General features: G+C 39.5%; 1 protein-coding gene across 4 annotated transcripts in view; it reads right to left on the bottom strand.

The window, feature by feature from the left end:
* The window catches only part of CACNA2D2 (calcium voltage-gated channel auxiliary subunit alpha2delta 2), a 310,100-nt gene that overhangs the window by 15,896 nt on the left and 269,555 nt on the right, over positions 1 to 24,649 (bottom strand). For 2 of the 4 annotated variants that reach the window (XM_063426623.1, XM_063426625.1), the window contains exons 16-31: positions 23,808 to 23,876; positions 20,214 to 20,288; positions 19,888 to 19,962; positions 19,479 to 19,550; positions 19,147 to 19,218; positions 19,000 to 19,061; positions 17,462 to 17,538; positions 14,866 to 14,886; positions 9,504 to 9,564; positions 9,125 to 9,222; positions 8,928 to 9,018; positions 8,424 to 8,486; positions 7,411 to 7,514; positions 6,105 to 6,203; positions 5,259 to 5,353; positions 3,829 to 3,876 (exon numbers count right to left, since the gene is read on the bottom strand). In XM_063426623.1, the coding sequence (XP_063282693.1) occupies positions 3,829 to 3,876; positions 5,259 to 5,353; positions 6,105 to 6,203; positions 7,411 to 7,514; positions 8,424 to 8,486; positions 8,928 to 9,018; positions 9,125 to 9,222; positions 9,504 to 9,564; positions 14,866 to 14,886; positions 17,462 to 17,538; positions 19,000 to 19,061; positions 19,147 to 19,218; positions 19,479 to 19,550; positions 19,888 to 19,962; positions 20,214 to 20,288; positions 23,808 to 23,876 (1,182 nt within the window). The remainder of the gene's footprint in view (positions 1 to 3,828; positions 3,877 to 5,258; positions 5,354 to 6,104; positions 6,204 to 7,410; positions 7,515 to 8,423; positions 8,487 to 8,927; positions 9,019 to 9,124; positions 9,223 to 9,503; positions 9,565 to 14,865; positions 14,887 to 17,461; positions 17,539 to 18,999; positions 19,062 to 19,146; positions 19,219 to 19,478; positions 19,551 to 19,887; positions 19,963 to 20,213; positions 20,289 to 23,807; positions 23,877 to 24,649) is intronic. The other 2 variants (XM_063426624.1, XM_063426626.1) reach the window with 1 other exon arrangement.

Below are 24,649 nucleotides of genomic sequence, written 5' to 3'. Positions count from 1 at the left end.
TGGAGGCATTATGTTTAGTATGGATTGGTGACCAGATGTCATGGTGAGGGTAGTGGAGGCATTAGGTTTAGTATGGATTGGTGACCAGATGTCATGGTGAGGGTAGTGGAGGCATTATGTTTAGTATGGACTGGTGACTAGATGTCATGGTGAGGGTAGTGGAGGCATTATGTCTTAGTATGGATTGGTGACTAGATGTCATGGTGAGGGTAGTGGAGGCATTATGTTTAGTATGGATTGGTGACCAGATGTCATGGTGAGGGTGGTGGAGGCATTATGTTTAGTATGGAATGGTGACTAGATGTCATGGTGAGGGTAGTGGAGGCATTATGTTTAGTATGGATTGGTGACCAGATGTCATGGTGAGGGTAGTGGAGGCATTATGTCTTAGTATGGATTGGTGACTAGATGTCATGGTGAGGGTAGTGGAGGCATTATGTTTAGTATGGATTGGTGACCAGATGTCATGGTGAGGGTAGTGGAGGCATTATGTTTAGTATGGACTGGTGACTAGATGTCATGGTGAGGGTAGTGGAGGCATTATGTCTTAGTATGGATTGGTGACTAGATGTCATGGTGAGGGTAGTGGAGGCATTATGTTTAGTATGGATTGGTAACCAGATGTCATGGTGAGGGTAGTGGAGGCATTATGTTTAGTATGGATTGGTGACTAGATGTCATGGTGAGGGTAGTGGAGGCATTATGTCTTAGTATGGATTGGTGACTAGATGTCATGGTGAGGGTAGTGGAGGCATTATGTCTTAGTATGGATTGGTGACTAGATGTCATGGTGAGGGTAGTGGAGGCATTATGTTTAGTATGGATTGGTGACTAGATGTCATGGTGAGGGTAGTGGAGGCATTATGTCTTAGTATGGATTGGTGACTAGATGTCATGGTGAGGGTAGTGGAGGCATTATGTTTAGTATGGATTGGTGACCAGATGTCATGGTGAGGGTAGTGGAGGCATTATGTTTAGTATGGATTGGTGACTAGATGTCATGATGAGAGTAGTGGAGGCATTATGTTTAGTACGGATTGGTGACTAGATGTCATGGTGAGGGTAGTGGAGGCATTATGTTTAGTATGGATTGGTGACTAGATGTCATGGTGAGGGTAGTGGAGGCATTATGTCTTAGTATGGATTGGTGACTAGATGTCATGGTGAGGGTAGTGGAGGCATTATGTTTAGTATGGATTGGTGACTAGATGTCATGGTGAGGGTAGTGGAGGCATTATGTCTTCGTATGGATTGGTGACTAGATGTCATGGTGAGGGTAGTGGAGGCATTATGTTTAGTATGGACTGGTGACTAGATGTCATGGTGAGGGTAGTGGAGGCATTATGTCTTAGTATGGACTGGTGACTAGATGTCATGGTGAGGATAGTCGAGGCATTATGTTTAGTATGGATTGGTGACTAGATGTCATGGTGAGGGTAGTGGAGGCATTATGTCTTAGTATGGATTGGTGACTAGATGTCATGGTGAGGGTAGTGGAGGCATTATGTTTAGTATGGACTGGTGACTAGATGTCATGGTGAGGGTAGTGGAGGCATTAGGTTTAGTATGGATTGGTGACTAGATGTCATGGTGAGGGTAGTGGAGGCATTATGTTTAGTATGGACTGGTGACTAGATGTCATGGTGAGGGTAGTGGAGGCATTATGTTTAGTATGGATTGGTGACTAGATGTCATGGTGAGGGTAGTGGAGGCATTATGTTTAGTATGGATTGGTGACTAGATGTCATGGTGAGGGTAGTGGAGGCATTATGTTTAGTATGGGTTGGTGACTAGATGTCATGGTGAGGGTAGTCGAGGCATTATGTTTAGTATGGATTGGTGACTAGATGTCATGGTGAGGGTAGTGGAGGCATTATGTCTTAGTATGGATTGGTGACTAGATGTCATGGTGAGGGTAGTGGAGGCATTATGTTTAGTATGGATTGGTGACTAGATGTCATGGTGAGGGTAGTGGAGGCATTATGTCTTAGTATGGATTGGTGACTAGATGTCATGGTGAGGGTAGTGGAGGCATTATGTTTAGTATGGACTGGTGACTAGATGTCATGGTGAGGGTAGTGGAGGCATTATGTTTAGTATGGATTGGTGACTAGATGTCATGGTGAGGGTAGTGGAGGCATTATGTTTAGTATGGACTGGTGACTAGATGTCATGGCGAGGGTAGTGGAGGCATTATGTTTAGTATGGATTGGTGACTAGATGTCATGGTGAGGGTAGTGGAGGCATTATGTTTAGTATGGGTTGGTGACTAGATGTCATGGTGAGGGTAGTGGAGGCATTATGTCTTAGTATGGATTGGTGACTAGATGTCATGGTGAGGGTAGTGGAGGCATTATGTTTAGTATGGACTGGTGACTAGATGTCATGGTGAGGGTAGTGGAGGAATTATGTTTAGTATGGATTGGTGACTAGATGTCATGGTGAGGGTAGTGGAGGCATTATGTCTTAGTATGGATTGGTGACTAGATGTCATGGTGAGGGTAGTGGAGGCATTATGTTTAGTATGGATTGGTGACTAGATGTCATGGTGAGGGTAGTGGAGGCATTATGTTTAGTATGGATTGGTGACTAGATGTCATGGTGAGGGTAGTGGAGGCATTATGTTTAGTATGGACTGGTGACTAGATGTCATGGTGAGGGTAGTGGAGGCATTATGTTTAGTATGGATTGGTGACTAGATGTCATGGTGAGGGTAGTGGAGGCATTATGTTTAGTATGGGTTGGTGACTAGATGTCATGGTGAGGGTAGTGGAGGCATTATGTTTAGTATGGATTGGTGACTAGATGTCATGGTGAGGGTAGTGGAGGCATTATGTTTAGTATGGATTGGTGACTAGATGTCATGGTGAGGGTAGTGGAGGCATTATGTTTAGTATGGATTGGTGACTAGATGTCATGGTGAGGGTAGTGGAGGCATTATGTTTAGTATGGACTGGTGACTAGATGTCATGGTGAGGGTAGTGGAAGCATTATGTTTAGTATGGACTGGTGACTAGATGTCATGGTGAGGGTAGTGGAGGCATTATGTTTAGTATGGATTGGTGACTAGATGTCATGGTGGGGGTAGTGGAGGCATTATGTTTAGTATGGATTGGTGACTAGATGTCATGGTGAGGGTAGTGGAGGCATTATGTTTAGTACGGATTGGTGACTAGATGTCATGGTGAGGGTAGTGGAGGCATTATGTTTAGTATGGATTGGTGACTAGATGTCATGGTGAGGGTAGTGGAGGCATTATGTTTAGTATGGATTGGTGACTAGATGTCATGGTGAGGGTAGTGGAGGCATTATGTTTAGTATGGATTGGTGACTAGATGTCATGGTGAGGGTAGTGGAGGCATTATGTCTTAGTATGGATTGGTGACTAGATGTCATGGTGAGGGTAGTGGAGGCATTATGTTTAGTATGGATTGGTGACTAGATGTCATGGTGAGGGTAGTGGAGGCATTATGTTTAGTACGGATTGGTGACTAGATGTCATGGTGAGGTTAGTGTAGGCATTATGTTTAGTATGGATTGGTGTTTAGATGCTGTGGTTAGTTGGAGAGAGGTTTTATGGTATACTAATATGGTATGAAGAGATTGATAGACATGTTATTTTCTGAAGGAGACTGAAGGAAACTTGAACGAGGTTTGAAGCTATCAGGATGGAAAGATAATGAGGCAAAAAGAAGGATGGATATGTGCTAAGATTTACATAGAGTTCTAGACACAGAGTACCATTAACACGGACAAGAACACAGTCACCTCCCATTTGTATAAAGGTATGAACCAATGTTCAAGTCATGTGAGATGCTTGTTGCTTACCTCGTTGTTAACATCGCAGTCCATTTCACAGCTAGCAGTGGGGCTGCACTGCAGGGGGCAACAATGTCATTATAAGTTAGGAACAGATCAAATAGATGTTTAAAGGTACATCTATGACACATTTACTGAAGGATAATGGTGTTCCTAAAATCCCACTTTACTACTGTACTATAATTTTAAGTTATTTATTTATATTAAAGCATTGCATTTATTTAGCATGGATGCCGACTTAGCACACAAACATAGGATAAAACAAACATTGTGTAGAGACTGATGTTCAGGGATACTTTAAAATAAAATTATGTAATTCTGCACAATTTTAAAGGCCCACCCCAAGAACCATAACAATTACAGCACACTGTAGTGGTTATGGGGCCAGGCGTGCCTAATGCCTCCCTTTTGTTTTTAGGAAGATTTGACTTCCACCAGGCACTGCTCACTGCCTCTTTTCTAGCCAGAGGTTTTTTTTTAGCACAGAGCTAAGCCGGGACTGCAGGGCTGAGATAATTGTCTGAGAGCAACAAATTGACATTCTGAACCAGTGAGCTAGCCCTGGATTACATTGAGCTGTAATGATTATGATATATGTATTGCTCCTTTAATCTTTCATTCTTTGTTCAGCTTTTAAAGAAATGTTTTAAATAATGAAATTGCAAACCACCAGTGTAAAAGTGATCAGTGCAAAAACTAAATATTTCTAACAACTTAACTTATAGGTACACAGCATCCCACGGTTGCCTCCCAGTTGGCAACCACATAAAACAGATATATACAAGATAGGATATTTTGGGATCTTGCCAATGTGCCTACAATAAAGGACAAAAGAACATAGTGCAATATTGTCTGGAACCAGTGAATAAAACAGAATATTCCATTACACTCACAAATTCCAAGAAATAAAAGCGTGTTAGATGCATCACCTCCGGCACATCTAACACGCTTTTATTTCTTGGAATTTGTGAGTGTAATGGAATATTCTGGTTTATTCACTGGTTCCAGACAATATTGCACTATGTTCTTTTGTCCTTTATTTTAGGCACATTAGCAAGATCCCAAAATATCCTATCTTGTATATATTTAAAGAAATGTTGCAGGGAACGCATATTTTAGTGATTATATGGTATGCCTTATCTTTCAATCTTTTTCAATATTTCAGACAGGATCAAATATTAGCATAGAAATAAAAATACCATTCTGCTACACACAGTAGGTGTGACAAAACAACAATAAAAATGAAAATAGCCAAATGGGAACTCAATGGATATTTGTAAGAAGTCTGATGGCATATTAGGAAATGATAGACAGAGAACACTGGGGAAGCTAAGGTCTGAAGGTTCTAATGGTTCAGAAAATTATATGTTGGGAGTTTCTCACACATGCTGTTCTATTTCATTGTTCAAACAACCAATAAAGTAGAATCGTGTACTGACCCTGCGTGGTCCCTGTGGGTTTGTCATTGACTGGTTACTGGCCAGGACTTTGAACTTCTCCACCCAAGACTCAAGGTCTAACTTCACCCCAACAACTAGAGAGAAAACAAAAGTTCTGATAAGAGACATTTCTATAGCCAGGAATGTGAGTATGATGTGTGAGATTGTGACATAAGAAGCAAATATAGCACGGAAGGGTAATTTAAAAATAATTTAAGAAAGAGGGACCGTCAATTAGAGAAAGAAATGAAATACTTTGCTTTTCCAAGTTTGGTGTGGCTAGTTGTCTTGTTATATTCCCAACTTACTTTTTGCCTCTTCGCTGTCTATATTCCACCTCTTGATAGAGCTTATAGTGTTCTAATATTGACCAGGATATGCTTGCACAGAATTTGCTATGAGCTCCCAAAAGTCCAGCCAAAACTTCAACAACAACAACCACAAGTCAGAATTTAACAGATACAGATTGGCAGATGGACAAAGCACCGCTGATCTCAATTTAGGTTTCAGCTGTGATTTCAACCGTTGCTTTTATTTCCAGCTGATTTATTAGGAATTCATCATCTGATTTGCTAATTACAGGTTCTAGTAAGTTCAAGCAGATGTATTATGATGCTTTTATTTTTTAATGACGATGACCTCATCCAGCAGGATGAATACCTTGGTTAATAACTGATTGAGTTGTATCTAAATGACTAAGCAACTCGTCGCATACAACTTATTCTGTCTATCGTAATATTTAAGCAGGCTAAATGATGTGACACGTGTGGGAAAACCTCCTATAACTAACTCATAAAACTTTATACTAGTTGCATTCTGACAGCTCTGTTCCAAATTGTGCATCACCTGCTGGTTTAAGCCTCTTGCCGTCAATCTCAAGTTCTACAGCAGTGCTGACCAGGATACCGACAGTATTGTTCTCGAGCTCTGAAGGATGATACCCAGCTGTGATTCGAAAAGAATATAGAGTGTTTAGTTTAATCAACTAAATGGGATTATGTTTGTACCCCATTCCTCAGCAACACTTAAAAAAGAAAAAAAACTAATTGACAAAATCCAGATCATAATAATCTTTAAAAAAAAAAAAAAAAGAAAGAACACATGTATAACAGTAAAATTATCTGTATATATATATATTTTAAAAACTCTGCCCTGTCTCACTGGATTGTTAATTATAACTAAAGTGAACTGCACAAATTACCGCGGCTATATTACAGGGTAATTCTCTAAAGTGACAATTCAAAGCGGATTTCAAATTTAAAGGAACACTATAGTGTCAGGAATCAAAAACATGTATTGCTGACACTATAGTGTCTGTGTGGCTCTTTCGGTCTCCGGCTCCCCTTAGATCGCTCTGAATGTTGATTTTACTTTTCCCACACTGCACCAGAGATCATGAATTTTGATAATCTCAGCCAACCCAAAGGTTTTAGGTAGGAAAGCACTGGGAGGCTACTGCGCATTTACGGCAAAACACAGCGCTGTGTTAATCAGCATCTCCTCACAGAGATGCATTAAATCCATGCATCTCTATGGGGATTTTTCAGCACCTCCATGCAGAGCAAGGACATGTTGAACATAGGTGCTGCAAACTGTGCAGCACTAACACAGGAAGCACCTCTAGTGGCTGTCTGTGTCACTGCCACTAGAAATGTAACTAGCCAGCAATGTAAGCACTGCCCTTTCTCTGAAAAGGCAGCGTTTACATTGAAAAACCGTCAGGGACAGGCAGCAGACTCCAGAATAATTATAATAAGCTGTAGCTTTTCTCGTGACAACAGGGTCCATTTAAGCCCAAAAAAAGCCAATCTGGAACGTCAGCAATGCTTCCAGCACAGCTACTTTTGCCTTACATTTTTAATTAACTTTGAATTCTTACTTGAATAGTGAATAACCTGTAATTGTAATTTATTACAGGCACTTGTGGCACTTTTGTGTTTGCCCTTTTTTATGGAAAAATATGAATGATTGTATTTGGCAAGCTCATAAGAGTTGTTCTACTATTAGCTCCCTAAAGAAGCACAGGAAAATTTAAATATGCATTGATTAATATTTATTTGTAAACTTATTTGAATCTATATAAACGAAAACAAAAATGCCAGGCTACAGTGCCCCTTTCCATTTTTTTTTGTTTGTTTTCATTGTGACTTACATTCCCTGTAAGGTGCTCGGAAGATGTAACCCTTATTGTCTAGACTGCGGCGATAGTATGTGGCGTTGTGTGGCTCCATGTCTTCCGTCCAATCATCAGCAGCTCTAAATAGCCACAGGAGAACACGTTGAATGTAAATACAGAGAAATATGGATACAGCAATGCAAAGGCAAAGATTGACACCATTGCAAACTACATTTTCCATGATGCTTAGAAAGCTTTTCAGAGCATCTGAGAATCATGAAAATCCTAGTTCACAAAAATCTATAGCAAAAAGGTGAGCCATCAATAGGTATGACTGAGTATGGGTGTCAGATCAACAAGATAATCACATTCCGCTTAATTTATTAACGTCAACCCCTTGCATGGGTTTCCAACACACGGAGGGTTAGATTATATTAGAGGAGATAAATGTACCTTCTATAAAGAGATAGAAATCAGGGGGAAACTGCTATACAATTAGAAAAGATAAGGGGTTTTATTTTAAACGATAAACATGCTTTACTCACAATCAGTAAGGAAAAAAATAACATTTCATTTAACATCTTAGCTGCTGCACCAGGGTCGTAGGCATTGTGGTTTGTGAAACAAGCTGATCTGCTACAGTCTTCAGCGTTGTGGCTGATTTAGTATGTATACCCACAGCAGCAGAAAGAGGTGGTAATATGTGCCAACCCATTTCCTTCCACAAGTTTATAAGAGCCCCTATATAAGGAATGTGTGCAAATAACATTCAAAATGCCCATATACACATGTGCATGTGCCATAGCTCGTTTCATGTACTAATCCTGTGATGTTGCAAGGTAAGTGCTCATGCCGTGCTTCTACCAGAAACGCTACCATTAAACATCCAAATATCGGACAGGGAACCTGTGAGATTTAGCGTCACTGATTCCGTTACAAATATTAGTTTTGCTGCAAATTTGAGAACCAGAATGAATGGTGAGCAAGCGTAGAAAGGAATATTTCCCAAAGCTAATAGAGATATTGCTGAAAAAAATCATGCAACCTACTTGTTGGGGAAAACTCTGGTTATTCCGCCATCGGTAGCAGCAAAAACAGCAAGGAGTCCGTATCTAAAAATATGCAATGAAAGAGGTCTTATTTAAGATATTTAGGAAGAGTGCCATCTAAAGGCATAGCTGAGACTGAATGAGAAAAAAAGAAACAGAATTCAGAAAGAGAAAACATGGAAGGGAAAAAATCTGTCTTATTTCATTTAGGAAAATTGGAATAAAAAGATGAATAAACAATCTGGAGAAACATCTTCCTTGTCGTGTTTGTCTATCAGAAACTATGCTTGGTGTTTCTTATTTACAATGTATTGAATCTTTCACTGGGTCGACATTGAGATCTGTCTGGTCACTTTGTTTTGTATTGCATATTGTGGAAGTCTCTTAAGACTTGTTTTGTAACCGGATTATTATAGCATTTTGTATAAGACTTATTTCCCACAGAGAGACATTTATTTTTCATATCCCGTGACAGGTGCTCTCTAATCTCCTGCATCCCCTCACGTGAGTAAATCTTTGTCCTTCCACACTCTCTCTGCCAGATCTCGTGTGATTCCTGTGTCCAAGATCAGGTTGTGCAGAAGAAAACTGTCACCTGCCAAAAGAAAGAACACAGATCAACATCCACATAAGATACTGCTATTCACTTACATTCATAATCACCCATACCCTCTCCCCCTTCTCAGGACACCAAAACTCACACTGCTTAGAGTCCGGCGTCACTTTCTCCATAAGAGAGATAAAATTCAGCAAAAATTCTGTATTGTTCTCAGACTGTTCCAAGTCTCGACAATACTTTCTGTGAAACAACAAAGGTACCAGATAAGTTTCAATAAGTGGTCATGGAATCTGGGGGTTAAAGATACATGGGGAGATATAAAACCTGAGTGACAGGTCATAGAGATGATGGACACAAGCAAAAAACAGTGAGTGATTGTGGAATTTTAGAAAAGTAAAGCTACAGTTAAAAGTATCACTGAAAAATTGACCCAAGTGAGAAATTGAAGGAGATGAGGCAAGAATATCATAGAATGTGGACTAAAGGATTGACCCTGATCTTGTTTAGCAAGTTCACAATACCTTGGGGCAAGGAAAACCCGACCATCAGACTCAAAGTGGTTTGGCATCAAAGACTCAAAATCTGTAACAGAGAAAAAATGCTATTCAGCAAGTAAAGGTGATTGTCTTGTGGGAAGGTCGCAGAAGGGGCTTTAACCTTTTGTTTGAGCGAATTATATGGTGGGAGCACCACTGTGTGGGGTAGGTGTACTGGGAGTCCATGATTATAGTATTTGGGACAATACGGCTTGTGATTGTGTGATTATGTCATGTGACTGGGTGTTAAGCTACAGGTAACTGTAGAGGATGGCTACTGTTTTTGCAGGATAAAGGTAACAGATTCTCTGTATAGTGTATGCTGTAGCAGAAATGAAAAGCGACTCATATATGCCTTATGGTTGAGTTTTGCTCTACCAATAATATGTAAAAGTCCCTATATGATTACAACTATAATATACCCTAATGGAGAATAGATATACTATAGGGGGGTATATATCAAAGTCTTGCTCTGAAAAGTGGCACAACGTTCTAAATGTAGTGAATTCACCATGGAAACCAACAGACTCAGCACACACATTCCATTGGTGATCACTCCACTTTGCATCACTTTTCAGAACACAACACTTTGATAAATCTTCCTTATGTCAACACAGGGGAGGGGGTGGGGGGAGAAGAATCATAATCTGCATAGGGCACAGGAAAGTATTTATGTAACTGTATAGAACTTTAAAGTAAAGTATGTCTTACGATTCTTACAAGAGGCCTCAGTACACGTGCATGAGTTACTGGAAAACAAGTGGTCTTGTTACAGATCAGGTGTAGGTCAGTGGTTCTTGGACTCTTTCTTAATTCACAAAATGTGCTCATTGTGCTAATTTCATTGGGTTCCTCTGGATAAAAAAAGCACTTCATGTTTTTTGTACCCAGTCCACTACCCAAAATAGTATAATGTTTGGCACAGTTTATTTTGGTATAGACTACCAATAAAAAGTTTTAAAAGACCTCAGTTTTTCAGATTGTACTGAAATATTTGAAGTTTTATGTTTCAATATACTGTTAAAGATTAGAACAAATAAACAGGAGATAAAAAAATAAATCATGGAATCCTTATGTTTAACAAAATGTAATTAACATTTTTGACTATTCATATTTTGCAGATACCGTTATACTGACGGAGGGTTTGCAAGCACACAACAAACTTTAGGATACCTACAGGAATTGCTATGATCAACGTTCAGGGGCTAATTTACTTCCATTGCTGCGGAACAGCTATAAACTGCCAACCCATTACGGGATCCATGAAAAGGACCTTATTTATAACTCTGAAACAGAGTGATCTGATCAGTTTTTAGTAACTGAAACTTGTTTGTTGAACCTCTGAACGTTTATCACTTGTTTTTGTTATAGTTCTGCCTAGCAATGGACTTGAACTGCCTAAATTTATTCAAAACTGAAAAAATGAAGGTGTCCTAACACTTTTGACCAGTAGTGTATATTTGAGTATAATTAATGTATTGAGTCTTGACTAATTATCCAATTCAAAAATAGATCATCAAGCAAATGCCATGTCTTTGAGAGCCTTGACATAAAAAATATCTGTGAATTTGGGTGTCTGTCAAATTAAAAAAACAAAATAATACTAACATAGATAGTTAGGACTTTGTATGCAACATTTGAGGGAGTGTTAGACATGTGGCCGAGAAGGAGAGTAATTTATTGGTGTGAATATCACACAATATAACTCCTTCATTGTTTGAGTAGAATTGATTGATTTTCTCTGGGTTGATTAGATATAAGATTAATATGGTAATATAAAGGTATTTGGTGTAAATATGTAATTTATGTAAAAACTGAGCCTAAACTAGTCAGTGTGTGGCAGGAACATTGTTTAGGATATTAAAGTCATGGGTGCTATATATTCGATACAGCAGACTCCATGCTTGGATAAACTGTAAATAAGGTTTTGGGATGTATCAAGGAATACAAGCAATTGAACTCTGTTTCATATATTTGTATAAAAATGTAGTGAAATTGTTAGATTGATATTTTCTTGTCCATGTTTATATCTAATCAGTGCCTGTTTATATATAGTCAGATACATGTGTATTAAAAAATCTAAATACGTGTTAATCTGCAATTTTTGTAAGCATATCAACATTCTGAATAAACCAGTGTGGTGTTTTGTATCAATCTTGTATGATCAATTCTGGGGCAAATTGTCATTATGGATTCCAATGGAAAGTTTCTATAAGTTGCTCCATTCTTGGAGATTTGGACATGAATTGCTCTTAATAATGTCCAATCACCTAGAACAAAGTGGTCTCATATTCCATATTATTAAAGGATAACCTGCCTGTCTATTTTACTCTTTTCTAAATGGCTACATTTGCTTCAATAGCCCAATCATAATGTATAAGTGCTTCCCATACACATGTGCACCTACCCATAATCCCAGAAGCTAATCTAGCTAAATATTTTGTACATTTCATACCTGTACTATTTTTCCATTAAAGGTTTGTAGATGTGGGTAAGAAATCATTATGAAAATGGCTTTGACACCAGAAACATTCTTTTCACCATCAGACATCACACTAATATCAGTCCATACCTAAAGACACATTTAATGACCGTTCACCATACTTTTTATCAATGAAAATTCTCCATTCCATAAAAGGATTACGTAGTAACATGTAGGAGCTGAAGTAAGCTTTGGTTGTCACTTTGAATTAATTATATGTATGATGAACTAACTAAGACTAATTAACATTGAATGCGGATAGAGTTACAATGCATATAGACATGAGTCTCTGATCTGTTACCACTGCTCTAAGTATTAATTGGTTGGGACAGCTCACCAAACCCTAATCCTCTTGTTTTTGAGCACTTGCTCGTATCATGTCGAACATGAACACGCTTCCTCCTAATGGCAATGAAATGGCTCCAATGGCATTTACACAGAACAGTTGCGTGTGGATTCCAACCAAGTGAATGGAGGCACCACAGGACTGTCCTTTGGGTGCAAGATAAATATCCATTCATTTGTACCAAGTCAATGGAAGCTGCTTATGGCTGCACTATGCAAGCAATTCTGACTCCTATTTGTTTTTGTCAAGGGAATGAAAGCTGTGCACAGCTGTACTTTACTTATGCAAGTGGCTGCCATTCCTATATAGGTAAACCACTGCACAGGCACATATTCAGAGAACCATAAATTGTCTCACCATTTTCTGTATAACATGAAAGACAAAAAGGTTAAGTGGAGCTACTTCACAGGGTTTTTTTTTTTGTTTTGTTTTTAAATGTAGTAAAACATGCTTGTTTGTCACATGCATGTTTGCAGTCTTCCTTCCTGGAGTGTCCTTGGAATGTGTTCACTTTATAAACAAAAACGTAAACAATGTATATACTGACAAAATGTAGATATCATGATACTTTGTATCTGTGGTGTATGTACTAATAAAGTTGTTCTTAAAAAAGATGTAAAGTGTGTGCTAATGTGTCTTTCCCAGAGATTGAAAAAACTATTTTCGGTCAAGAACAAACAGATCCCATTAGATCTTGGTAGAAGCCATAAGGACAAGCATGCTCTGCTTCATGTGGAAAAGTCTGGAACTGGACCATTTGGGGTTTATACAGTCAAACTGGGAGGTCCCAGCAAAACAGTCCAAGCACACTCCAGCCCCCCCCAGACAGGAGGCACAGTGCATTGTGGGGGATTAATGAGAAAGTGCACCTATTATGCATTTGATTACTAATTTGGGGTAAGTTACCTTTTAATGACTAACTGTTTTGGGAGACAGAGTAATTTTATTTTGTTTTAAGCACTCTCGTAATAATGAATCCTACCTCTTGATTACCACCCACAATGCACTGGGGTGCACAGCTGTGGGATGAGCCGGGAACACGCGATTAGTTGGGCTATTACCTTCTGATCACACGGTCAAGGTGAGGAAGGGGCAAGCGATGATAGGGAGTGGGAGGGTGGGAGAGGATTACAGGACACTATCATTGTTTCATCAGCATTGCCAATACAAGGTCACTGGGAGTAAGACAGAAGCTGCAGGGGTCAGTGCTGGACTCTGGACCCCATTCCTGTATACCTTCAACTCACAGTGATAGACTAAGGCCCCCCAACACCCCACATACATTTAGCCTCCGGACAGGAACCCCTTCAATATTTTCCCTGACTCAGCACTGCCCCCAACCAGCTTGTGTTGTGAAAAGACAGGATTTAGGAGGGAGAAAGGCAAAAAGGAGGAGGGAACACAACAGCATCAGTTACTAATCCCCATTTAATGCAAATAAATCCAGACCACATTGCTAATAAAGATACTGTGGCCATACAAGGTAGGACAGTATCTAGAAACGTGAGGAGGCACCACGTAAGGTCAGGAAGCAGTTGAAGGGAAGAGGTAGTTGGTAAGGTTCGAAGGAGTGGATAAAACAGACATGATATAGGAAAGGGGCAATGATATTGGGGCAGAAAAGGGACACGTTGAAAAATAATTAAGGGAGACAAAGGTAGCAGGAGGAAAATTATGAGAAGGCAATGGGAAAAGGACAAAAGTGGAGCCATGGTAGAATTGGAATTAAGTTGCACAAACAGTGAGAAGTAAGAAGGAAAGGGACTGATTAAAAAAGGCACATAGGGAAGTGAGAAAAGGCAATGGGAAACAGGAAGGAGTTTTGGAAGGTACAAATGAGGGAACTGGAAATAAGGTTACAGAGAAAGACTCTGGGGGTATATAGGTGGACATGCAAATAGTATTACAATAAACCCCTTGGATGGGGGTAAAGTTGGTATTATGAAATATTGGAGGAGATGGTGATAAAATAAGTTGTGCATGGGGCTGGAGTAAAAGAAGGGACAAGATGGTTTGGAAAAATGGAAATGAGGAGGAGGGATAGGAATCTAGGATAAGTGGGTGCACAAATAATTGCCTTTGGGAAATCATAAGTCTCTTTAAATTGCTTAATCATTAGAGGGGCTACAATAAGCTTTTCATCAATCACACAAGTGTATATATATATATATTGAATCTATATATATATATTGCTTCTACTGGCTACTCTGGAGGCTGTTTACTGATTAGGGGATCAGAAAAGGAAGGAAGAAGGGAAGGAAGGATGCAGAGGGAGAAAGAGAGGTAGAAGGAGGACGTAAGACGGACAAGGTCTCACATGGCTGCAACATTAGCCCAGGTGAGGAGCATAAGATTACAGAGGATCTTCTGGGAATGTGACAGAGGGACACAGACAGAGGGAATTGTAGGGTTTTCTGTGAGGTGGTAATAGGCATTACGGGCAGGGTGACGGGCAGGCAGGCGGGAGTAAGGTGAAAGGTTCTTGGGGGCAGGAAGGTCTATTGCTGGAATATACTTGCCCTTAGTTTTCTTGTTTGGATCTGTGAAAATCCACCAGAGAGCCAGAAAAACAACACAAAGAAAAAGAACACAAAAGAAAAAAAAGAAGGAGGAACGGGTGGAGAGGAGGAGCCATTACAAACAATATTTTATTCAAGAGCTGATTGAATAAAAATATTGTATTTCATAATTGTACTGAAACAAAACAGAATAAAAATAAATCTTGGCAAGAAACACCATGAAACATAAGCAGCGAGAAAGAAATGGAAAAAGAGAAAAAGACAGAGAGAGAGAGAAAGAAAGAGAGAGAGAGAGATTCAGGCAAGAGAATATAATAGTAAAGATTGGTGGGAGGAGAGATGGTAACCAATTCATGGTGGTCGCCTCGGAAAGGATCATGGAGCTGATGGTGGGTGGAAGATAAGATCAAGGACAAAGAGTGCAGATGTTAAGAGATGGGGATAGGAAACAAAAAAAAAAATGGAAAGAACATCAGAGATATGAGGAGAAAAAAAAGAGTTAACTTTTATTAAAGTGGTAATGGGAGCCTGTATGTACACCTTGATTTATTAATCAAGAAAGTGATGCTTTTAGGTATCTGAAACATTCTCCTCTTTTGGCATCACTGTGTACTCTATATGACTTGGACTGCATACATCTGACTGTTCTGGTGTAAGAACAAGGCGAACATTCCAACTTGTGAGTGCATTATTGCAAAAATCCACGATAAACTTTCCATCTCACTAAGGATCATGTATTTAGGGTGTGATGCCTATATGCTAGAAAAATGGAAATTCAAATACATAAATAGACTGATATTTATACCTGTCAAATGGACAAGCCCTTAACAACACATTATAAGGCATCTCCTGAAACATTTGGTGATTCTAATGAAAGTTAAAGTTCTGGATGCCATGGATCATTCAAGTACTTCTATCAAACTTGGGTCAGCTATTTCTGACTGCACTCCCGGTGAGACTTTTGCCTTGAGATACAACTTTTGCAATGGAAATAAGCCTGTTTCTAGGGTGTAGTCAATATTTCAGTTTTCAAATATGCTGTCATTTCCAGAATGCATCTCTTTGAGCAAATGTTCTTCACTCACTATGATCAAGATGGGAGAAGCCTACCGAGAATCATACACATAAACAAAAGTGGATATGGTAAAAGCTGGACATGAAAACAGTGTTGAAGGATGTTGGACCTGAGAGATTTAGAGGAGAGTAAAGGATTGATAAGATAAAAAGTAAGTGAAAATCTGGGCAGAATAACAAAAGACTAAATAAAAAGAATGGACGGAAGATGAAGAGACTAAGAGTGCGTCCTATCAAAATGAAACAGAAAGAATAGACTGGAGATGAATAATATAATAATCCAAGAGTAGTAAGGAATGCAAATAGCGAAAGAACCGGAAAATAGGAAAAATTGAGTTAGCGATCAATGGAAAGACCAAGTGAGGATTACAGATGAAAAACGAATGAAAGTCAGGAATGGAGAGACAGATTATGAGGATTAAAATATAGCAGCTATTTGAAAAATAAATACAAAATTTAATAGATCAAGTAATGGAAAAGATAAAGTGTCGAAAGTATAAATAAAGAAGGATACAATAGAATGGATGCTTGAATGACAGGATGAAAAAAAAGGTCCACGACACAAAACAAGAAGAAAAAAGAATTGAAAACAAAGTATGGAGCAGAGATAGGAAACGTTTGAAGAAGAGGTGAGTGAAAAAAAAGAGAGGCGAATCTTATAAATAGTGGGTACTGGAAACACAGCCACAAGAAACGAATGCAATATAAGTGGAAAAAGAAACTTAGATTGGAAAGACCAAAAGGGGAAATATTATCTAGATCTGAGGATGGAAAGGATGATGTAGTGACTTAGTGATACAGAGACAGAACATGAAATAAAAAGCGTGTGAAAAGAAAGGTTAAAACAGTAACATTTGCAAAGGAGAATGAAAAAAAATAAAAAAAGGAGAGTGAAAGAAGACGAGAGAATAGGAATTAGGGGGGGATACGTAACCTGTAAAAAGAAAGATTAGTAAAAAAGAATGGGAGAAAGAATGAGAAAAAAGAAATGGGAGAGGAAAACAATAGGAGGCAAACATGTAATGGGAAATCGAGCACATCAAGAAGTGGAGTAGAAATGAAGAGAGCATGGAGAAGGGAGGATGACAGTGTGATTGAGGCTTAGAACTAAGTGTAATGTGTCAGAGATCAAAACAGAAGAAGACAGTGCAAGATACAAGAAGAGAGAGAAAGCTACAGGGAAAGAGAGAAAGAGATATACAGAGATTCATGGACAGAGATAGTAGCAGGAAGGAAGAGACAGAAGCAGTATCTGATCCAGAGATTAATCTGAATGAATCAAACTAAAAGACACTCATTATGATTCAGATGAAAGGAGAATTGTCATGCAAACCTCACAGGCAACAAGTGTCTGAGAGACTCTGCCGGGCTCTGCATGCTGCGGCAACTCCGGCTTTTACCCATCAAACAGCCCCCCTCCACAGTGTCACATGTGGGAGATGGCCAGAGATAGGCGTTAGCAGGGAGAGGGGGAGCTGGGTAGAGGAAATTTGGGGGAACACACAAGCATAGGGGAACTTACACTGCACCTGTAGAATCTGATCGCTCAGATTAGCACGGAGGTAAAAGGAGCTGTACAAAGGTAACACCAGACCCAGGCTGCAAGGAGAGCAGGAAAAGGAGAGCAGAAAATAAAGACAGAGGGAAATAAAAATAAAAACAAGAGAAATTTGTAGATGCAAGGGAAAGAAAATGGGGAGGAAAGTATGGAAGGGAGATGGGGGATCAAGGTGGGTAGGTGCAGGTAGGTAGGGAGGTAGGAGGTAGAAAAGAAAGAAAGGAGACAGAAGTTGAAGAACAGGGTGTGAAGGGTGGGGGAACATAAGGCAAGAAGGGAGGGAGAAAGAAAATGTTACTACAACTTTATAAGCAAGGAGCCAGTAGCTGTACATGTGGATAGTGACCAAAGCTCTATTATATACCATGAAGAATGACGACCTAGCTAACATATATATTGAAGATTAAATGCTCAGAGCAAAAACATCATCACCCCAAACATTCAAAAAAGTATGTGTTGTGGAAGCAACTGTATCACAAATAATTGCCTTTAACCTCTGCTACCACTATACAGGCATTACTTGCTGTGTACTGTAAAATGTTCCAGATGTTATATAATATCTGTTATTTACAATATATCAGACAGAAATTAAAACAGTTCAAAATATATAAAAAAATCTAATTTCGTAGCATGCAGAAGGTGTGACAATATAAATAAATAATATGGTCAAATATTATAGCTCATATAAGCATATGTAAAAACAGGAAGGAATTATTATGAAAACAACTTCATAGAAATATCACCAGGGCGTAAACATTATGTGTGTATGTAAGTGTACACTCTTAGAACCATCCCTCTCTCCCCTCTAGCACCACGAGTAGACCTTCTGTAGAGATACAAACGGACAGGGCAGAGTCTTGGCAGAGACATTTGTTTCTATGCAGGCTGACTGTCAGCACTGGAGCAATGGGAGGTAAGTGGGGCTTCATGATCTAAATTTTATTTTACATTGGTTTGCAACATAATAGAAGTGTTCGCTAATGTACACACGTAGATGGAACAGGGAAATGTAACAATGTCTATCTTCGTAATGAAGGTTCCTGAAGCCCTTGTATCGAGCCCTTCATATTAAATAATTAAGACAACTTATAGATGACAAGAATATAAAAGGATCTGTCTAAAACAAATCTATATATTTTTGGCAGTTTGGGATAAGAGGACTGGCAAATAATCTGTATTTAAGAGACTAAACATATATGACATCTTTTAATCTTAAGGGGTTTCTATCCCTTTATTTGTGAGTGACAACTAAAATTGGTGCTGTTATTACATCTCCCCACAAGATGGCATCCACATACTGTAAATTGAAAAGAGTGGTGCATTATGGGATTGCGGCTAAAGAAGTACCTCTCTCTCTCTTAGTTCTGTTTTCTCCCTGAAAGGCAATTTTCCCCTCCCAACATGTCCATCTGATATTGTGTGTGTGTTCGTCTCAAGATCCTCACCAGCAACACAATTCAATTGTCTATACATATTTAAAATGAGTCCCTCCACTTTCTCACCTGTAGTTTGTACTATGTATTGGGGCCCAAGTGTACGTTCTTTCAGATTCATCAATATATCTCTGCAGGAAAGGAAATAAAAGATTCAGTACAGCAAACATTCCAACTATAATCCTTATACAAAGCACACACCACTTGCAGCTTTACCTCATCCAGCGATTTCACCAGTGTACGAATTAACTGGTGGCCTTCCTTCCCATCGATCATATTCCTGCGTATCTGAAAAACACAGAAGGCGAGAACAATAGGAATTGATAGCAGAGAGATGAAGAGGGGAGGGGAAACACACCGATACAACCGGGCAAGAGAAATAGAGAAGGGGAAGAGCTTTGAGAGACAAGACAATCTAGAGTGTAAGAGAGGCTGAGGAGAGCAGAGACTATTGAGAGATGACAATAAGAGGGATAGACAGACGAGGGAAAAAAATCATGGAAATAAAAGAAGTGATTGTATATTGTAGCTAGTAGTGTAGCACTCACCTCCTCTTTATTTTCATCTTCTAACTCAGCATCCAAAAAGTCCAACGTAACTGGCTCTTGGAAATTGATGACCTAAAAAAAAGTCAAAGTACAGAAGAGAAGGAAACATTTAGAAGAATTATAAGTGTTTCACAATGGCACATGGATAATAAAAATACATGAACTAGATGGCATAAGGAACCTGGTAGTGAATCTCATGAAAAACTGTTTAGTTTCAGGATGGAGTAAAGAAATAATTGTGGGTAGCAACCTTCAGTAAGCTGGGTATGAATTAAGGGTTGGGGAAACATCGGTCTAGTAATTCCAGTAGAAGAGAAGAGAAGGTACAGAAATAAGAAATAGAATAGAAATGAGAAGACACACTTTGATGAACTTTGTAGGGTGTGTGCACATCATGCTTGAGTCTTACTTGTGGCTTCAAGTTGGGATGAAGCAGAACATATCCATTCAGATCGATCGCAAACATGTAACCGTTGGCCCCCAACTAAAATAAGAAACACTTGTTAAAGCATGTTTAAAAGCCTATGCTAATACAGCCCCAAGTATCCTCTGATATACTATCTAGCATCAACCCAAATCCTGTAAGCAGTCTACAAACAGAATTCCACCCAACAGAACCTGAGTCCTTTCTTCACATGTTCTAAATACATCCTGCTCCAAAATAAACATTGCTATGCTTGCTCATCAACTCCCCCATTTAAGCATTATAGGTTCATTTTCAGACAAGTTACTCACGCTGTATCTTGGCATCAATCGGTGTATATCATCCAATGCCACATCAATCCCCATTACACCAAGAATCAGCTGATTCTGAGAGGAGAGGAAAGAGCAGGGTGAGTGTTAAATTGAAGGAAAAAAATAGCAGATCACAATTACCGTATTTTTCGCTCCATAAGACGCACTTTTTTCCCCCTCAAAAGTGAGGGGAAATGTCTGTGCGTCTTATAGAGCGAATGTGAAGGTTTACTTACCTGTCTTGTAGCGTGGGCCGGCCTTACAGCAGGCACCGCGGTACAGGAACTTCAATTTCAGGTTCCGGCGGGACTAAAAGGAAGTGTGCACACTGAGTGCGCACTTCCTTTCAGTCCCGCCAGAAACCAGAAACTGAAATTGAAGTTCCAGTACCGCGTTACGCGCTATAAGGCTGGCCAACGCTACAAGACAGGTAAGTAATTATGGGACAGTGGGGGGGGGGACAGTATGGGAGAGGAGAGAACACTATGGGAGGGGGGGGGACTATGGGAAAGGGGGAGAAGACTATGGGAGGGGGGGAGAAGACTACGGGAGGAGGGGGGAGAAGACTATGGGAGGAGGGGGGAGAAGACTATGGGAGGGGGGGGAGAAGACTATGGGAGAGAGGAGAAGACTATGGGACAGAGGAGAAGACTATGGGAGAGATGAGAAGACTATGGGAGAGAGGAGAAGACTATGGGGGGAGAAGACTATGGGAGAGAGGAGAAGACTATGGGAGGGGGCGGGAGAAGACTATGGGAGAGAGGAGAAGACTATGGGAGAGAGGGTGGGAGAACACTATGGGAGGGGGGGGAGAACACTATGGGCGGGGGGGGAGAACACTATGGGACAGGGGAGAAAAAAAAATATTCTGAACAAACTGTCCCATAGTAAGAAACACTATGGGATAGTTTGTTCAGAATATTTTTTTTCTGGGTTTCTTCCTCTAAAAACTAGGTGCGTCTTATGGTGTGGTGCGTCTTATGGAGCGAAAAATACGGTAAGTGTTGTGCTTTACATCTATCTAATGTATGGAAGATGGCTGATTTGACATGTTACTCCCATTATGTCAGAAATATAGCAGGCTAGTCAAGCATACTGTGAATTATAGTCTACAGAGCAGTTTAGAAATTCCCGATTGCCTTTCTTTGTGCAAACATTTTGTGTGACATCAAAGAACTCACAGTAGGGCATAATATAGATAACATCACATTAAAAAAACTTTGTCATACCACTACAGCTCACTGTAGTATTTATGGTGCTAAGAGTACCTTGGTGACCCCCGTTATTCTAAGTTGTCAAACCAGTTTTGAATGGTTTGACTTTTTAATTAGGGAATTTAATGCTGTCTGGCATTTATTGTGGAGATGAGCAGGGACTGGCGATACCTAGGTAAAAAGGTGGGTGGGGATTGCCAGGGCACTCCTGGTACAATAACTACTATAGCAAGCTATACTGACTACTAGGTGCTTGGAGTGTTCCTTTAACACTGCTGCAGAGTAGCCAAATAGTTGGCATCCAAATTGTGAGTGATCAGGCATAAAAACTGCCATATTATTTAATGTGTCAAAGGAAATTGTTTAAAAAATAATGACAGGATGTGACACACATGGAGAAACTGCAGAGAGTGAGTATCAAGCTGCTACCAGTGTTCTAAACAGACACACTGCAGTCTGTAACATACTAAGAGAACACAGCAGCTCACATGGACCAGCAACAAGAAAAAATATGTATTTCAACTAAAGGGCTACGGCCATTACAACCTTGAACATTTCACTATATTATCATAATCTACAACACATCGAAAGTACTTTTTTTTTTTTTTTTTTTAGTTTTGAATGTTCCGAATGTTCCACTTTAAAGGAAATAATATTTTTTAGGGAACAATTTCCTTTAGTTAAAATTTTATTTAGCATAAACTTGAGCCAATTCTGTGGCAACCAAGGAATGTGAGTCAGTCAAAACATGTGTCTTCAATACGCACTGAGCACTAAGTTGGGAAACTGATATGGACACTATAATCACCAGAACCACTACAGTTTAAAGGGTTACTACAGTGCTTGTAATACAAAGCTCCCTCACAGAGACAAGTATATTGCTGGCTAACTACACCTCTAGTGGCCGTCACTTCCTGTGTCAGTAATGCACAGTGTGCGGCACTGGTGTTTAGTGTCTCCACGTTCTGCATGAAGGCGCTGAACCTTCCCTATAGAGATGCATTGGCTCAATTCACCTCTATGAAGAGATGTTCTTGGGTGCAGCATGGTGTTTTGCTGCACATACGGAGTAGCCTCCCAATGCTTTCATAATGGAAAGTACTGGATTGGCTGAAATCATCAAAATTGATAATCTCAGCCACAGACACAAAGCCTGCCATGGTGAGGCTGGTGTGGCATGGAAGAAAATGTAAGTAAAATCACCTTTAATCTCTGGGAGAGGGGCGCAATGGATCTAATACTGCATTCCAGCACTATAGTGTGAGGAACACGTTTGTATTCCTGACACTATTGTGTACCTTGAAGTTCATTTGCACTCAACAACTCACAATGGATTCTCTAATAAACTCAAAAGGGTAGTAGCCTACAGGTTTCCATAAAGGCTGCATTTTAGAAAATATACCTCTAACTGTGTTTAATCGTTTCACTAGGTCAAGGTGACATTTATTCCTCCCACACCCATTCAATGCCACTCAGTTTCCCTCTGTAATTTCATTTACTTCAATATTACAGCTAGGCTTTCTGCATCAACTGTCAGAAAACAACATAAATATCACACAGATTTTTTTTTTTTAAATATAAACTACAGATTGGTCACGTGGTGTGCACATTACCATTATTATTGGTATTATTATTATTAATATTGGTATTTATATAACGCCAACTAATTCCGCAGCGCTTTACAATACTACGAAAGGGGGAGAAATTTACAATAAATGAGACAATTACACAGTGACACAGGAACAATAGGTAGATGAGGGCCTGCTCAAACGAGCTTACAGTCTAGAGGAGGTGGGGTACAAATAAATAACAGGGCAGCAAGGGAGACAGCCATCCAACAGGGTGGAACAGTTAGCAGATGATTTCTAAGTGAAAATATGAAGGAAAAAAAACCTACATAATTTTGGTTTTTATATTTTGTTTTTACATTTTTTTATATTAAAACCAATGACTAGTGATGTCCTGAACAGTTCGCCGGGAACCGTTCGCCGGCGAACATAGCGTGTTCGCGGTCGCGGACACACGCGCTGTTCGGTCCGTCCCCTATTCGTCATCATTGAGCACAACAGTTGGGGACCTCATTTTGGAGTCAATTATATTTACTGAAGAGATGATAACTGTTGGATGAAAATCCAAATGTTTTTGAGTAGTTTCTCAGCTGAATTCATACACAACATGCCATTAGTCTGCAGTCCATACTGTCTGATGAGTTCTCAGACATGTTTATGCAGAGTTTGCAGTTGGACAAAGAACTGAGAAAAGCAACCTAACTGAGTACTGTACACGTGTAAACACCATTTGAAACCTCATAATGGTATGATCCAAGCATAGATACTCTTGTGATGGAATTAGGCCCATGCTCCTAGTTCTTGGCACTTACCTTCCCACTATAAGGGTCCTCAGTAAGGTTGAATACAGGCAGTGTTCCAGTAACAACTAACCCAAGACCCTAGAAAAAAAGAAAAGAAAAAAAAGAGTATTGGAGGGGTAATACAATCTGTAGCATGGTAAGAAAGAGAACTAATTCAGATAAGAGGAATTATAGAAGCATTAGAACAAAATTAATGACTGAGCCAGAAAATAATGAGAATTAGAAAATGAAAGGTATGTAGAAGAAACAAATAAAAAAAAGTAAGGCAGGAAGAGAAAACACACAAGTACAAATGGAGAGGTGAACAGGAAAATGCGTAAACAAAAAGAATCAGGACAAATATAGACTAATAAGGAGTAATAAAAAGAAAAGAAAGGGCAAAAGAGAAAGGAGGGGGAGTAAAGGAAGATGTACAAAGGAGGCCTGTTTAATTTGGCACTCACAAAATTATCAGATGTATCAAACATCTCTATTTCAGTTTATAAGATGGGGAAATAAGCACAAGGACAAACAAGCGAGCATGGTCATATTTATGTCAATGTTCAGAGGAGGAGTCAACATATTGAATATGATCTTGTCAGGAGTGTTGCTGGGGGCTGGTAGGGGTCAGAGAACAGAGTGTGGTCCTAAAATGCCCCAAGTCTTTTTTGGCCCATTTTATTGTTAGTCCTGAGTCACTGGTAATGCCGAGAGAGAAATAACACCTCTAATTATAAAACTGTTGACAGTGCACCGTATTCAGAGTTGAATACACAGCTTAATGTGCAGTATTGCTGTAGTTGCAGGGTTTTAATGCACTGGGGTGAAGGGTTAAAATAGCACGACTTGGGATAAAAGGACCACTTCAGTCA

Source organism: Pelobates fuscus, chromosome 7 (genome assembly GCF_036172605.1).
Source record: "Pelobates fuscus isolate aPelFus1 chromosome 7, aPelFus1.pri, whole genome shotgun sequence".
Lineage (NCBI taxonomy): Eukaryota > Metazoa > Chordata > Amphibia > Anura > Pelobatidae > Pelobates > Pelobates fuscus.
This window is presented reverse-complemented; position numbering and strand designations above follow the sequence as displayed.